This window comes from Phalangium opilio, unplaced genomic scaffold (assembly GCF_054372755.1).
Source record: "Phalangium opilio isolate 3A_F unplaced genomic scaffold, DU_Popi_V2 ptg000038l_1, whole genome shotgun sequence".
NCBI lineage: Eukaryota > Metazoa > Arthropoda > Arachnida > Opiliones > Phalangiidae > Phalangium > Phalangium opilio.
The window spans coordinates 464,601-478,674 of record NW_028324161.1 but is presented as its reverse complement, the minus strand read 5'-3'; the positions used below and the strand labels follow the sequence as shown (position 1 = coordinate 478,674).

General features: G+C 41.4%; 1 protein-coding gene across 1 annotated transcript; it reads right to left on the bottom strand.

Annotated features, from left to right (window-relative positions):
• Window positions 1-7,818: 7,818 nt before the first annotated feature.
• Window positions 7,819-12,366, bottom strand: LOC149681540 (uncharacterized). The gene is made up of 3 exons (XM_089834187.1): window positions 12,306-12,366; window positions 10,576-12,257; window positions 7,819-10,500 (listed from the first exon to the last, which is right to left on the bottom strand). The coding sequence occupies exons 1-3, from the start codon at window positions 12,364-12,366 to the stop codon at window positions 7,819-7,821; spliced, it is 4,425 nt and encodes a 1,474-aa protein (XP_089690313.1).
• Between the last annotated feature and the right edge of the window lie 1,708 nt (window positions 12,367-14,074).

Genomic DNA, 14,074 nt, shown 5'->3' with positions numbered 1-14,074 from the left:
ACAGCGCACATTAAAATAACTTTTAACTAGCATTAAAATGTTCTTACTGAACGATCTACATCTATTTCAATTTATTTTAAGCAATTTAACTAAATATTCCGAATTTAGTATTAAATTCCGTTAATAAGGCTAAGGACACGTCTGAACTAATTTAATCTTTCAAAGTCCTTATCAGCTTGCAAGTGTAATAACATCAGACGATATGAGTAACGCGGTAAAACTTACCTTAAAAGGTATAAAAGAAGATAAGACTATAACACGCAGGGTTTTGTTTTATCAAGAAGGGATATCTAGTTTACTAGGGAGGTATAAATTCGCCACATCTCCAACTTTTTCTCCAGTCCAAACGTAGGTCCGTAGTTAATCCCCGCCTCTAAATTTTAATTACCAGTGTCTCACTGGTTCTTGAAAACTCACGTCAGTGCGACGCGAATGACGAAAATTACTGACGACCGAGGAGAGGCGAAATAGCCCGGCCTCCTTTTACGCCCCCCTTGCATTTAAAAAGGGGGACTGCAGGACTATGGCGCTCGAATACTTAGGCATCTTATACTTTCTCCCTAGTAAGCTAAATATCCCTTCTTGGTTTTATCAAAGTGAGATAGCAACGGCATAATCCAATTAAAAAAAGAGTTTCAACGAGGAATTTCTTGTTACTAAGGCAAAATAAAAGAATGTCTTTGAGATTTGAAAAAGTCTTATAATTCAAGTTTCTAGCAATTCCCAAACGCAAACTTGACTGTTACACTTACTGTTGTTATGTTTTTTATAATGAAATGAAATAAATATTTATTGTCTATATAAAAAACTACAAAGAGTTCACGAGAATATAGACATTGATAATGTGTATCCAATATACAAATGTAGCAAAAATTGAGATCATGCACGTGAGTAATAGAGAAATTAACAAACTATGAATGAATTATACAAAAAATACATATCTTAACAATAGGCATTATAATTTGTTTTTGTTTTAAGAAAAAAATGAGGGAGTGAATTTAGAGTTATTTGATTTGTTTCAAAGTTATGGAAAATATATCGAGTTTAGTACCTTGGATATTGCAAGACTTTTGCATTCTGTTAATAGGATTTAAGTATGTTCCCTTTATGTAAAATGTGTCAGGATTATTACGCCAAACCCGTGGAACACAAATATTTAACCTTGCCAACAACATGGGAAGAGGAATAATGTTATTAAGTAACTTGAAAATAAATTTAAATCTATCAGAGTGCAGTAATGTGCTATAGTTGGTAGCTCGAAGAATGTTAGCAACGTGTCATAGTGGTATTCAAGGTTCCGAAAGAAATTGTAGTAGCTATACTGCACAAATTTTCTTTGTACACCCTCTATCTTATCACGAAGATATTGGGCACAACTCCCCCAAGCAACCCAGCCAAACACAAGACGGGAGCGAACCAGGCTCAAGTACAGCATCCGAAAGTGCCTGAAGGAATGTAATTTTCGAGTGAGTTTGAGTGACACCGCAAGGGTGCGTCGGCAACGATTAACAACATCGTGGACATGATCATGGAACAGCAGACGGCTGTCGAAAATTGTCCCTAGGTCCTTCATAACACTTTGTTTCTTAATTCCAAGCGAATTAATGGTGTACGCTGAGCGAAAAGCCCTACCGATTTTTATAATAATAATAATAAAAATATTGCAATAAATATAGTATTAATATTATTTAATACTATTTAAATGTAGTACAATGGATCGTTAATGATACCCCTTTGTACAGAAACAAGGATGGTTAAACTTGTACGGAGCGGGAGTAAGATGTCATGAAACATAAAATGAAGGATAATTAAGAATAGAGTGGCGTGTATTAAGTAAAAGATACGTCGTTTAACGAGATGGTTTATTAAAGAAATAAGCAACTAATTCCAATTCAACAGATTGGCAACGATTCCCTTTAAATCGGCTGGTAGTACGGTAAAGTTGGTTATATTGAAATTCCCTTATGGGATATGACGATTTCGCGCCAAAATATCTCCCACCTTGTATTTATGAAGGCCCTGTTTCTGGCGGTTGTATAAGACTTACAAAGGTTCTTGGTATTCTAATTCAGTTTAGTTCCTCGTCTTCCTAAACCTTTCAGCGAGTTGCGCGAGTGTGTTTGCATTCAGTCCATTGTCCAACTGTTCTACGTTAGTCCTTGTTTCTCTAATCCTTCGAGATTTAAGGTTTTCGAGAAAATCGAAGTTTCTTAACACTAAGTCTTTGTCTAAAGTTAATCTCTCATTTTCGGGTGGTGGAATGGGATGCGATTTCCCGCGTTTAAATCTGACGCTAATAATGAAATATATCGAGCAAAAGTAAAGCACAATTCACAATGCTTAACCTTACCAGTACAATTAAATGCAATGCTTAAACTTACTATTACAATCCCCATCTTTTTAAAATACACGAACGAAAAATATCACCACCTCACCACAATCCTCTCCCATTCACTGTCCCTTCAATGACGAACGAAAAATTTCATACTGCAGAAGGCGGTACTCTTTCACGAAGACGACGCCAACAACAGAGCAGGTCAAACTAATACCCACATCGTAGATGTACATCACACGATGTGGATAGTAAAACCTACAGTCGCTAAAATTTCAACAACTTTCCAATTGATCCATGTCCTAAAAGTTCAGTAACCAACCTTATGACCTTTCAACTACAATACCCGTAACATTTCTCGGAATTTAATTAAGCTTCACTCATTTACCAAATCCTCAAACATCCCCAAGATTTTAGAACAAACAAATTTAATTACCGTCTGAATGGCGCCCGATATTTCAATCCAATGAAAATTGCAAATTAAATAATCAGAGAAATAATCTAAACAATACTTACGACGCAATTCTAGTTTAAATCTAGGGTATCTTGTTTCATTGACTCCATCGCTTCAACACTTACAGAGAGACGAAGTATTGAAATCCATATTGTGTAGTGAAATTAAAAGTTGATTTTAGGAAAAAAGTATCTTAAAACGATTTAACTAGAATTAAAATAACATTTATTTAATTATTTAAGAAAAACCTCTTAATTACGTCTCGTCTCGGAGAGGTTATTTTGATTTCCCAACTTGTTTTTATTTATAAGCCCCTTGTGTTGTTCCAGTCAGTAAACTGCCGATTCAAAAGTGTCACCCTTTCCATAGTAGAAATACTTTCTCTATCAACAGAATGTCATTATGAAAAATAGCAGCAATTAAAGGGGCTGTTATATCGAATAATGAGAATAAGCTGCCGTCGCGCGGAGATAGCTGCCTATCGCATGAAAACAAATTTCCTCACGCGCATTCTTTATCCATGCTCAGAGGATAGGCAACTCCCTATCTCGGATGGTAGCTTATTCAATATATATATACTCTGTTCCAGCTTTGGTTGTCAGCACGCGCTAGTTAAGCCGCATTTTCAAAGTGAAAAAAAAAACGCGCGAGAGCGAGAAAATGTCGCTAGAACTCAATCTCGCTTCTAGCTTTGGTATTTTCATTTACGCAGGAAGCAAATACTAGAAGCCAGAAAATGACAAACTAGAGCGAGAAAATGACGCTTGAGACGCGCGGGCTCGTTTGAGCTACATCGTGTTCCTTGTCAAAGGAAGGAGTTTCTTCTTCCGTTCTTAATTCTCACTGAAAGTACGAAGGCGAAATGCACTTTGTACAATAACAGGAAATTTTGGAAAGTGAGGGGATGATAAACCAGATGCAGCTTCATGTATTTTCACAGCGCACATGCATTGTACAGAGAGACTCTCTTGTTGCCTATTATCACATAAGTAACTTAAGGTGAACCGTGGTGAAAGTTATAGTAGTTCAAACTCCCTCCCCTTAGCCCATTCCTCTTCAAAAATGCCGCCATTTGCTAAAAAAATCCCTGTATTTCAAACGAAAACTGTATTTTTTATAAGATAGGCTTCAAAAGGTTCATTTTCTAGGGTTATTTCGACCAAAGTGCGTTCAAAATCGGAACAAGTTAACTTCGTAGAATGTAAATTTTCCGAGGACCGCCCAGTTACTAAACCACCAACACTCCAAACGACTACTAAACCACCAACAGAGCCACCCACACTCCAAACGACTACTAAACCACCAACAGAGCCACCCACACTCCAAACGACTACTAAACCACCAACAGAGCCACCCACACTCCAAACGACTACTAAACCACCAACAGAGCCACCCACACTCCAAACGACTACTAAACCACCAACAGAGCCACCCACACCCAAACCCACTATACCACCCACACCTAAACCCACTATACCACCCACACTTAACCCACCATACCACCAACGCCTAAACCCATTATACCACCAACGCCTAAACCCATTATACCACCAACGCCTAAACCCATTATACCACCTGTCATGTTATAAATATCTTACGCTAGGGGAATTAATAGTTCTGTTTGTATGTTCTCCCGCTAGGGGTTCTGGAGCTAGATGTGAGCTTGACGGGAGAACGTCAGTTGTTGTAACGCACTTAACATGAGTAGTCACTTTTAATAAAGGATAAATTAAGTACTTTTAATATGGCAGTTTATTAAACACAACATGGTGATAGAGGTGTCTCGAACTTTACGTTTTTAAATCAACCCAACGGCGGTCTAGATTAAAACAGTTTTTTTTTCAACTTCGTTCGTTCGGGCCTTGGACATGACGTCATTCAAAAGCCCTTCAGAGTTCGTTCCGGGAGCCGATCCTGCTTCAACATGGGCTGACTATAAGGAAGGATTTGAAATTTACGCCGAAGCAGCCAAGTTAAGTACTGAAACTATACCTACGCAACGCGCAACATTCCTGCATATTTTAGGCCCAGCGGGGCGGCGTATATACAAAACTCTCCCAATCAATGAGGTCGGCGATGCTCGTACCCTTCAGGTTATTCTCACGGCTTTTGACACTTTTTATCAACCGTATAAGAATCTAACCTATCTACGGTACTCATTTTTTCAAACGAAACAATTACAACTAACTTTTGACCATTTCCTTACCGACCTTAAAACCAAGGCCCGAGTGTGTGAATTTCTCACGTTGACGGATTCTCTAATTGCAACCCAAATAGTCTGTGGTATTCGTAATGACGTGACGCGTAAAACTCTATTAGCAATCCCAGATTTAACATTAGAAAAAGCGATCCAACTCTGCCAGGCAGAAGAGATTTCTACGCTCCATGCAGGTGCTATGGCTAACGGGCCTGCAAAGACTGACGATAATGCCATCACTATTGATGCTTTAAACCGTAAAAGACCCAATTTTAGACAATCACGATATCCCGGTTCAGCTTCGCATCCACAGTTTAATACAAATAAGTATAACTCAAGGACCAACGAACCATACCATTCCAATCGCACACTACAGCATCAACAAACCCAATCGCGTCCTATGCAATCACAACAACATCGTTCGCTATCAATTCAGCGCCCTAATAAATGCCTAAACTGTGGTCACTCAACCCACAACTCAGGTTTATGTCCTGCCCGTATGTCAATTTGTTTAAAATGTGGGCGTAAGGGTCATTGGGCCACAGTTTGCCGCTCAACTAATGCTATAGAACTTCAATCAGAGGTGACAAATTTCCAACACAATTATGATTATCAAGAACAAGACCAATACGAAGTCTCGGACACACTTGCTTCGTACAGTATAATGCTTTATCAAGAATTAGACCAGTTACAAACCGACCCCTCCACACAAGAGACAATAACACACCAATATAGGGAAGATGAAATTTTTGATCAACTGTACCTTTTTGATACAAAGGTTCAGTTCAAAATAGATACGGGTAGCCAAGTCAATATTATCCCGTTAACGATGTATCTAAACCTACCCTCACGTCCAGAATTGCAAGCTCCCAAGTATAAAGTAATGGCTTATTCCGGCCATCCAGTCCCGATCGCAGGGGTTATTGACGTTGTCTGTTCATCTTACGCAGCCAAAGGCACATTCCCTTTTTATGTAACAACTGAGAAACGTATCCCTATCTTAGGAGCCACAGCTTCCGTTCAACTGGCAATAATCCAACATCACTGTCACCCACTACCACCCCTTCAAACGAAAGAATTATCTACAATCACATCAGTTCCTACAACTAAACAGATACCACAAACACCGGAAGAAATCGTCGCCCAGTTTCACGGTGTTTTCGACAAAATTGGTAAATTACCGGGGCAACACCATATAGAATTGAAAACCCATCCGATACCCTCCATTAGCGCGGCACACCAAATTCCGCACGCGTTTCGCGAACCCGTTAGACTAGAATTGGATCGCATGCTTCAGCTTGGTATTATCACCCCAGTTACTGGTACTTCAGAATGGGTACATCCTATGGTTGTAATACCTAAGCCACCACCACCTCATGCGCTACCGGATGCTCCACTTTCAGTCCGTATCTGCATGGATCCGCGAAAATTAAATAACTCGATAAAGCGTCAACCCTTCCCAGTACCTACCACCCAAGAAATTTTTGCGTCACTACAAGGTAAAACAGTTTTTACTGTTTTAGACGTAAAAAGTGCTTTTTGGCACATTGAATTAACGGAAGCTAGTTCGCGGTTATGTACATTAGCGACACCCTATGGACGTTATAGATACCTTCGGTACCCTAACGGGTTGGTTACTGGTTCGGAAGTTTGCCAACAAACTTTAAGACGTTTATACCCAGTCGATGAGTTTCCGCAAGTTCATATATCTACAGATGACTTTCTAATCGCTGATGTAGATATTTCCTCGCATAAAAATACTTTATATCGCGTTCTACAGCGTGCTTTAGACTCAGGACTTTGTTTCGGGCGAAATAAAATGTTTCTGGCAGTTCCTCGCGCTAAATATTTGGGACATATCGTAACGGCTCAAGGTGTAGAAATTGATCCGACTAAAGTAGACGCAATTTGCTCACTTCCACCGCCTATAGATAAAACCGCGCTTCAACGATTTTTAGGCATGATAAATTATATAACGAGATTCCTTCCAAATGTAATAACTGACACTGCTCCCCTGCGCGCGTTACTTAAGAAAGACGCGATATTTCAATGGGAGGAAGACCATCAGAAACATTATGATTCCCTTAAGAGTTTGGCTTCTTCAGCCCCAGTTTTAGCCTATTTTGACCCTAATCTACCAATAACTCTTTCGGTGGATGCGAGCCAAACCGGTATTGGCGCCGTGCTACTTCAAAATGGACAACCTGTAGAATACGCTTCTACTTCTCTAACCGCAACCCAATGTCGGTATGCACAAATTGAAAAAGAGCTATTGGCCATCGTTTTCGCATGTGAACATTTTAACTATTATATAGCCGGTACTAAAATAACTATCGAAACTGATCATAACCCACTTTTGGGAATTATAAAGAAACCGATATATCTTTTATCACCCCGTCTCCAAAGACTAACAATGCGCCTTTTTCGATACCATATTAACCTAATCTATGTTCTGTTGTGATTAATAAAGTAACACTTTATAAAGTCTAATTTAGTTTATTGTTAACAGGTCAGTAGCACATTGTATAATGATCATTCTAGCTCTTTCCGACTCGGGCTCACTCGCCCGTACCACGTGATCATCCGCCAGCGCCATCTATTAAACTTTACGCTAGGCTATTACATAACATCTTTCTCTTCCAATATTTTACAAATACATTTTAAAATCTTTTACTGAATCTTTAAAATTAAAGCCATTGTGTAACATCTTTCTCTGTCAATATTTTACAAATACATTTTAAAATCTCTAACTTATTCCATCATTAATATTTTGACAATATACCATACACTAGTCTATTTTACAATTAATATTTCGCTTTTACAATTTCTTCTATATTATTTAAAACGTAGCGGCGGCTGAGTTATCCGTCCGCTTCTTGTCCTTATAATGGTGTCGCCTGCGTTATTTAATGATAAATGTGGTGTGAACGCGGGTTGTTTAGGAGGTCCTTTGCATGCCATTGGGGACATCAAATTGGCTGTCGATAGTGGTGCGAGTCTTGGTGAGTTTCCTGGCACTGTTGGATAGGTCTTCCTTAGGTTTGGTTCATGTGATGGTGGTAATGATATTGGTTGTGGACTTTGTGGTTTGTCCTGTGTCTGTAATCTGTTTGTTGGCTGAACTTCTTCATTTGTCTGCGATATCTGTCCTGTTTCCCTGCCATTAGGATTTTCTATTTGGAGAGTGGTCCGCTGCAATCGTTTCGATGGCACTATTGTCTGTGCCATACTTATATTGCTTGTTTGTTCAGTATGTATTGGTTGTCTCGTTTTACTGATAGGCCGGTCAATTGTCGGGGCTATGGTTGGTCTCAGATGTATCCGATTTCGGCGCAGCTGTTTACCATCGTTTGTTAGGATTATGTAAGATTGAGGTTCGGGCCCTTTTTTGATAATCCTAGCTGGGAGCCAGTTTCTATGGTTAGCCTGATAGTGTATAAGTTGTCCTTGATGTAACGGTGGTAGATTTTTTGTTGCTTTTGCGTTATACTGGAATATCATATCGTCTTGTTGCTTTCGAAGTTGGTGCCGTGTGTCTCGGAGCGTATAGTGCGGCTCCAGGGCATAGTTTGTTGTTGTCATTGGAGTTCTTAGACGGCGTCCCATACTAAGTTCGGCTGGGGAAGGTAGGTTGGTTTTTGGCGTTGTACGATATTCGAGAAGAACCTGCTGTAGGCCTTTGCCTTCCTGTTGAGCCTTAATAAGGGAGTTTTTTATTGTCTGAATGGCCCGTTCAGCCATACCATTGGATCGAGGGTAATGTGGCGAAGATGTCACATGGTCCACTCCCCATTGTAGCATAAACTGTTTTAATATGGCAGAATTAAAAGGAGGACCATTGTCCGAAATAATGCGTTGAGGGGGGCCGTAACGAGCGAATTGAGCGTCCAGAAAGACCATGACCGCTTGTGTAGTTGTCAGAGACATTTCTTGTACTTCTATGTATTTAGAAAAGTAGTCCACCAGTAATATGTACTTCTGAGAGTTCACTTGAAACAAATCCATGCCGGCAAGTTCCCATGGTAGGGTCGGTATCGGATGAGGTGTTAACGGAAGTTTTTGGTTTGCGCTCGCTCTGTTGTTGCATATATCACATGCTTGTATGAACTCTGTTAAATCCCGAGTAAGAGATGGCCAGAAAACATTGATCTTTGCTTTTGCGATACAGGAGTTGATACCTTGGTGTGTATTATGTATTTTCTTCATGATTTGCGTCCGCATAGCTTTAGGGATTACCAAGGTAGCTCCTCGAAACAGCAGGTCGTCCTGCGTGTAAAGTTCTTCTTGGTGTGGCCAGTAAGGCCGCATTTCAGGGGCGAGCATTTTCACAGTGCGGGGCCAGCCTTTCTGTGATAATTCTATTACCTTTACTAAGGTCTCATCTTGATTTGTGGCCATTTTGTATTGCGCTAGTTCGTCTGTTGGTATGGCAGTGATGACATGAACTGCTGTGTGTGGTCCTTCTAGATTAGTCGTATCAATGAGTTGATGTTGTTGCGGGGCTCTTGATAGCATGTCCGCTATATGCAATTGTGGTCCAGGGACATATACTAGTTTAATTTGATAACGAAAAAGTCTCATTAGCAACCTTTGTAAGCGTGGAGATATTAAATGGAGCGGTTTTTTCGAAAGTCCAATAAGGGGATTATGATCTGTATGGACGGTGATAGGAGTGCCGGCCACATAGTAGTGAAAATGTTCACATGCGAATACGATGGCCAAGAGTTCCTTTTCGATTTGGGCATATCTTGATTGGGTGAGATTGAAAGAAGTCGACGCGTATTCGACAGGGTGCGCGTCTTGCATTAAGACAGCTCCTGCGCCTATCTGGCTTGCGTCAACGGAGAGAATAATTGGAGCTTGAGGATTAAAAAATGCTAGGACCGGTGTTGTAGAGGCGAATTTTTTAAGTTGGTCATAATGTTGTTGGTGGTCTGGCTCCCACGTGAAAACCGCTTCCTTCTTCAATAGTGTTCTCAAGGGTGCCGTGTGCTGATTGGCTTCAGGGATGAATTTAGCAATGTAATTTATCATCCCTAGAATACTCTGTAAGGCAGCTTTGTCACGTGGAGGTGGAAGGGAGCAAATGGCGGTGGTTTTCTTAGGATCAGCCTCAATGCCCACGGCACTTATGATATGACCCAGATAGTTTATTTTAGGAACGGCCAATTGCATTTTTGTGGAATTAAACTTCAATACCGTCGTAATAGCGCGATCAAATACTTTTATGAGAGTATCTGTATGGCGTGTGATATCAGCATCGGCAATTAGGAAGTCGTCTGTAGAAATGTAGACGTTAGGGAAGTCTCTCGTAGGATAGAGTGAGCGCATTGCATGTTGACAAATTTCAGTGCCTGTGACGATACCATAAGGCAAACGGGTAAACCGGAAACGGCCATAAGGTGTGGCAAATGTGCAGAGTTTGGAACTTTCTTCAGTGAGTTTAATTTGCCAAAAGGCACTCTGAGCGTCCAATACGGTGAAGATATTAGCTCCCCGCAGTTGTGAAAATATCTCCTGTGTGGTCGGAAGAGGATATGGTTGTCGTTTTATGGAAGTGTTAAGTTTCCTGGGGTCCAGGCATATACGGACTTTGATTTGGTTTGAATCTGGACTTGGTTTAGGTACTACCACCATTGGGTGGACCCAGTCTGTCGGTTCCGTAACGGGGATAATTATACCTTCCTGTTGCATACGTTGAAGTTCAGTATGTACTGCGTTCCGATATGCAAAAGGTATTTGATGGGCCGCTGAAATGGATGGTATCGCATTAGGTTTGAGTTCTATGGAATATTCACCTGGGAGTTGTCCTATGGCGTCAAAACATTCGTGATATTGCTGTATGACGGCTTGAGGTTGAATCAGAAGTGAGTCAACGTTGGCGGTAATCATATCCTTGTGGGGCAATGGGAGTATTTGTCCATTTGGCGGCTTTCTGAAAATCAGCCCTAATCCCATTGAAGCCTTGGCGCCAAGGATGGGAGTGCGGGATTCTCTTGAAATATAGAACGGAAATGTAGCCTTGGCGTTAAGTGTAGAACAGGGTATCATGGTGACTCCTATCATTGGGACCATATGACCCGAGTAGGCTGTGATTGTATGCAAGGGAGGCGAGATTGGTGGTCGTTCCGGAAGGGAGTTGTACATCTGTTCCGTTATGATATTTACTTGCGATCCCGTATCCACTTTAAAAGTGGTAGGGGAGTCATACAGTAAGACCTGATCATATATCTCATCTTTATCCTGAGCCAATGTATGTAGAGTGAGGCAGGACGGAATAGGAAGATTCCCTGCCGAAAGCGGCTGTAATGTGAGGCTGTATGTGACGTAATCATCAGTGTATTCCTGGTTCTGTCCCCAAAAGGGCTCCATGGGCACGTTGGGATCGTAGTGTTCTTCGGTGTCATTGGAATCTTCTGTATCATAATCTGTATAGTACATATCAGGCGGTTGATGTCGTTGATAATCTTCATTCACTGGTAGAGGATGTGTACTATGTATAGCGTGAGTAACCCGGCAGCGGCTAGCCCAATGGCCGCGAATACCGCAACGCACACAGGAAGTAGTCTGGGCAGGGCAGGGACGATTGTCATGAGAGGTGCCACATCGAGAACAGCGTGGTGATGTGTTGTACGGGTGCAAATGGTGGGGCGGCCCGGGGCGAATTTGAGTCGAATGGTTGTGATGGCGTCCCGAGAAACGAGTATGTCCATAACGTGGTTGTGACGTGAGTGGCCTCCGAGTGCGGGTGCGACCCGAAGGGCGGTAGGCGTTCATCTTGTTTTGTCGGTGAATGACATCAATGTTGCTTATAGGCTGTGTATGAGAGTCTCGATTTTGATGGCTGGACATTGCCCCGGCATAAACGGTGGAACTTTCATCAGCCTGACATATCTGCATAGCTTCACGTAATGTCAAACGCGGTATTGTAAGAAGCTTTTTGCGTATTATTTCGGATCTAACACCCTTAACAATCATTAAAGTGATGATGTCATCATGTAGAGTACCTAATTCACAGTTTTGGGCCTTGGTCCGCACGTCAATAAGGAATTCATCAAATGTCTGTGCTTGAGTTTGTGTTGTCGATAACAGCATGTATCGCAAGTAGGTTACATTCTTATAGGGTGCGTAATAAGCGTCGAGTGCGGCAAAAATCACAGGTAGGGTTAGTGCATCTCCAGTTTCAGGTATCGTTAACGTGTTATATATGCGTCGGCCAGCCGGGCCTAATATATGCAGAAACGTGGCTCTTTGTCGAGATACAGTCTCTATGCCTAAATTCGCAGCAGTCGCATAGATTTCAAAACTTTCTTTATACTCACGCCAGGCCGAGGCTGGATCCGCGCCTGGCACAAAGTGCGTTGGGCCTTTGAAACTTGTCATTATTATTAGTCCAGGGATCGTTGTTCGTCGCTAATCTATTGAGCGGAGTGATACAGTACGTTTGTCACTTCTATCCCACCTCTATCACCATGTTGTGATTAATAAAGTAACACTTTATAAAGTCTAATTTAGTTTATTGTTAACAGGTCAGTAGCACATTGTATAATGATCATTCTAGCTCTTTCCGACTCGGGCTCACTCGCCCGTACCACGTGATCATCCGCCAGCGCCATCTATTAAACTTTACGCTAGGCTATTACATAACATGTTCCAGGATCGAAATTACACATTGCCGATATGTTATCCCGAGCTCCCCAACCTCATACCTTGATCAATACCAACTCACTAGAAGGACCATATGCAGCTGCATATGCGATGTCTGCACTACTTCCTTCAAAACAACAACAATACAGAGACGCCACAGCTCAAGATCAAGAGCTCAAACAACTGAGGGATCTCGTAACGGCAGGTTGGCCACGTACTCTGAAGCAATTAAGCAAAACCTTATCGGTATACTGGCCACACCAAGACGAAATTCATCTATTGGATGATCTCCTGTACAAGGGTTCTAAGTTAATAGTTCCTAAAACATTACAACGGAAAGCTCTTCAAACTATACATGGCTCCCACCAAGGCATACATTCATGTATAGCAAAGGCTAAACTGCATTTTTTTGGCCGAATATGATCGAACACATCACTCAATATATTAAAGCCTGTCCCATTTGTGCTAATAGGAGTGCAAACAATCAAACCATGCCAATGACGCCATACCCGTGTAACCTCCCGAAATAATCAAGGGACCTCCTGGGTTTCTACTCCAGGGGTGTGCGGTTACATAGAGGATTAACACACCGAGTTACCTCTGACCTTTCCCCGTACTATATAAGCATCGTCTGCTTATGACATAAAGTCAGTTCTCCTTTACTACTAAAATGTAGTAGTCGCTCGAGTGAAGGGCTTGCCCTAGGATTGGACTTCATCATTATTATCAGTAATTATGTTAAGTTCTTTAATTTTATAATGCAAGTCGGCATTTAGTTATAATTTAGTTAGTTAATAAAGTATGATTGAACCTAAGGAAACAGTGTAGTTATTCTTAGTATTAGCCAAGGCTTTTATGGCCACGTGGGGCGACTTTATAAATATCGCAAGCGTGGTTACATAAATGGCGAGCTTGCCAGGACCGATCGACGGGTCCTAGGTTATTGTAACTTTGCTTTGGCTATGCTAAGCCTTAGTGTGATCGGAGTTTGTAGTAATTAGTTGTTAGAGTAAAGTTAGGGTAGTGATGTTGCGGGTCCGCATTGCGGATCGGGTTATCCGTAACACGCACTATTGAGTTTGAGGGTCGCTCAAAACCTTCCTTTACAACAATTCACTACGATCACAATGTTCAACTCATACTGAACTTCTTCAGAAGCAAGTTTAATTACTTGGCTTATCTCAACGGGACATTCCCTAACGAGAAGAAATTACAGTCAGCAATCAACGCCTACAGAGGACGATCATGAGTCAAGTTCTTCAACGGACGGTGGGACTGCAGACCACCCCCTGCGGAGACTTCCTCAGCCACATCGTCTGATACGGCAGCTCCAGATCTGACTAAATGGGAGGAAGAAAGACAGGACGAGCCAACCGTTGCTACAGTTCCTGCTTTCATCATTTTTCTTATAACTTTAAAATAATTAACCTAGTATGATAATTAA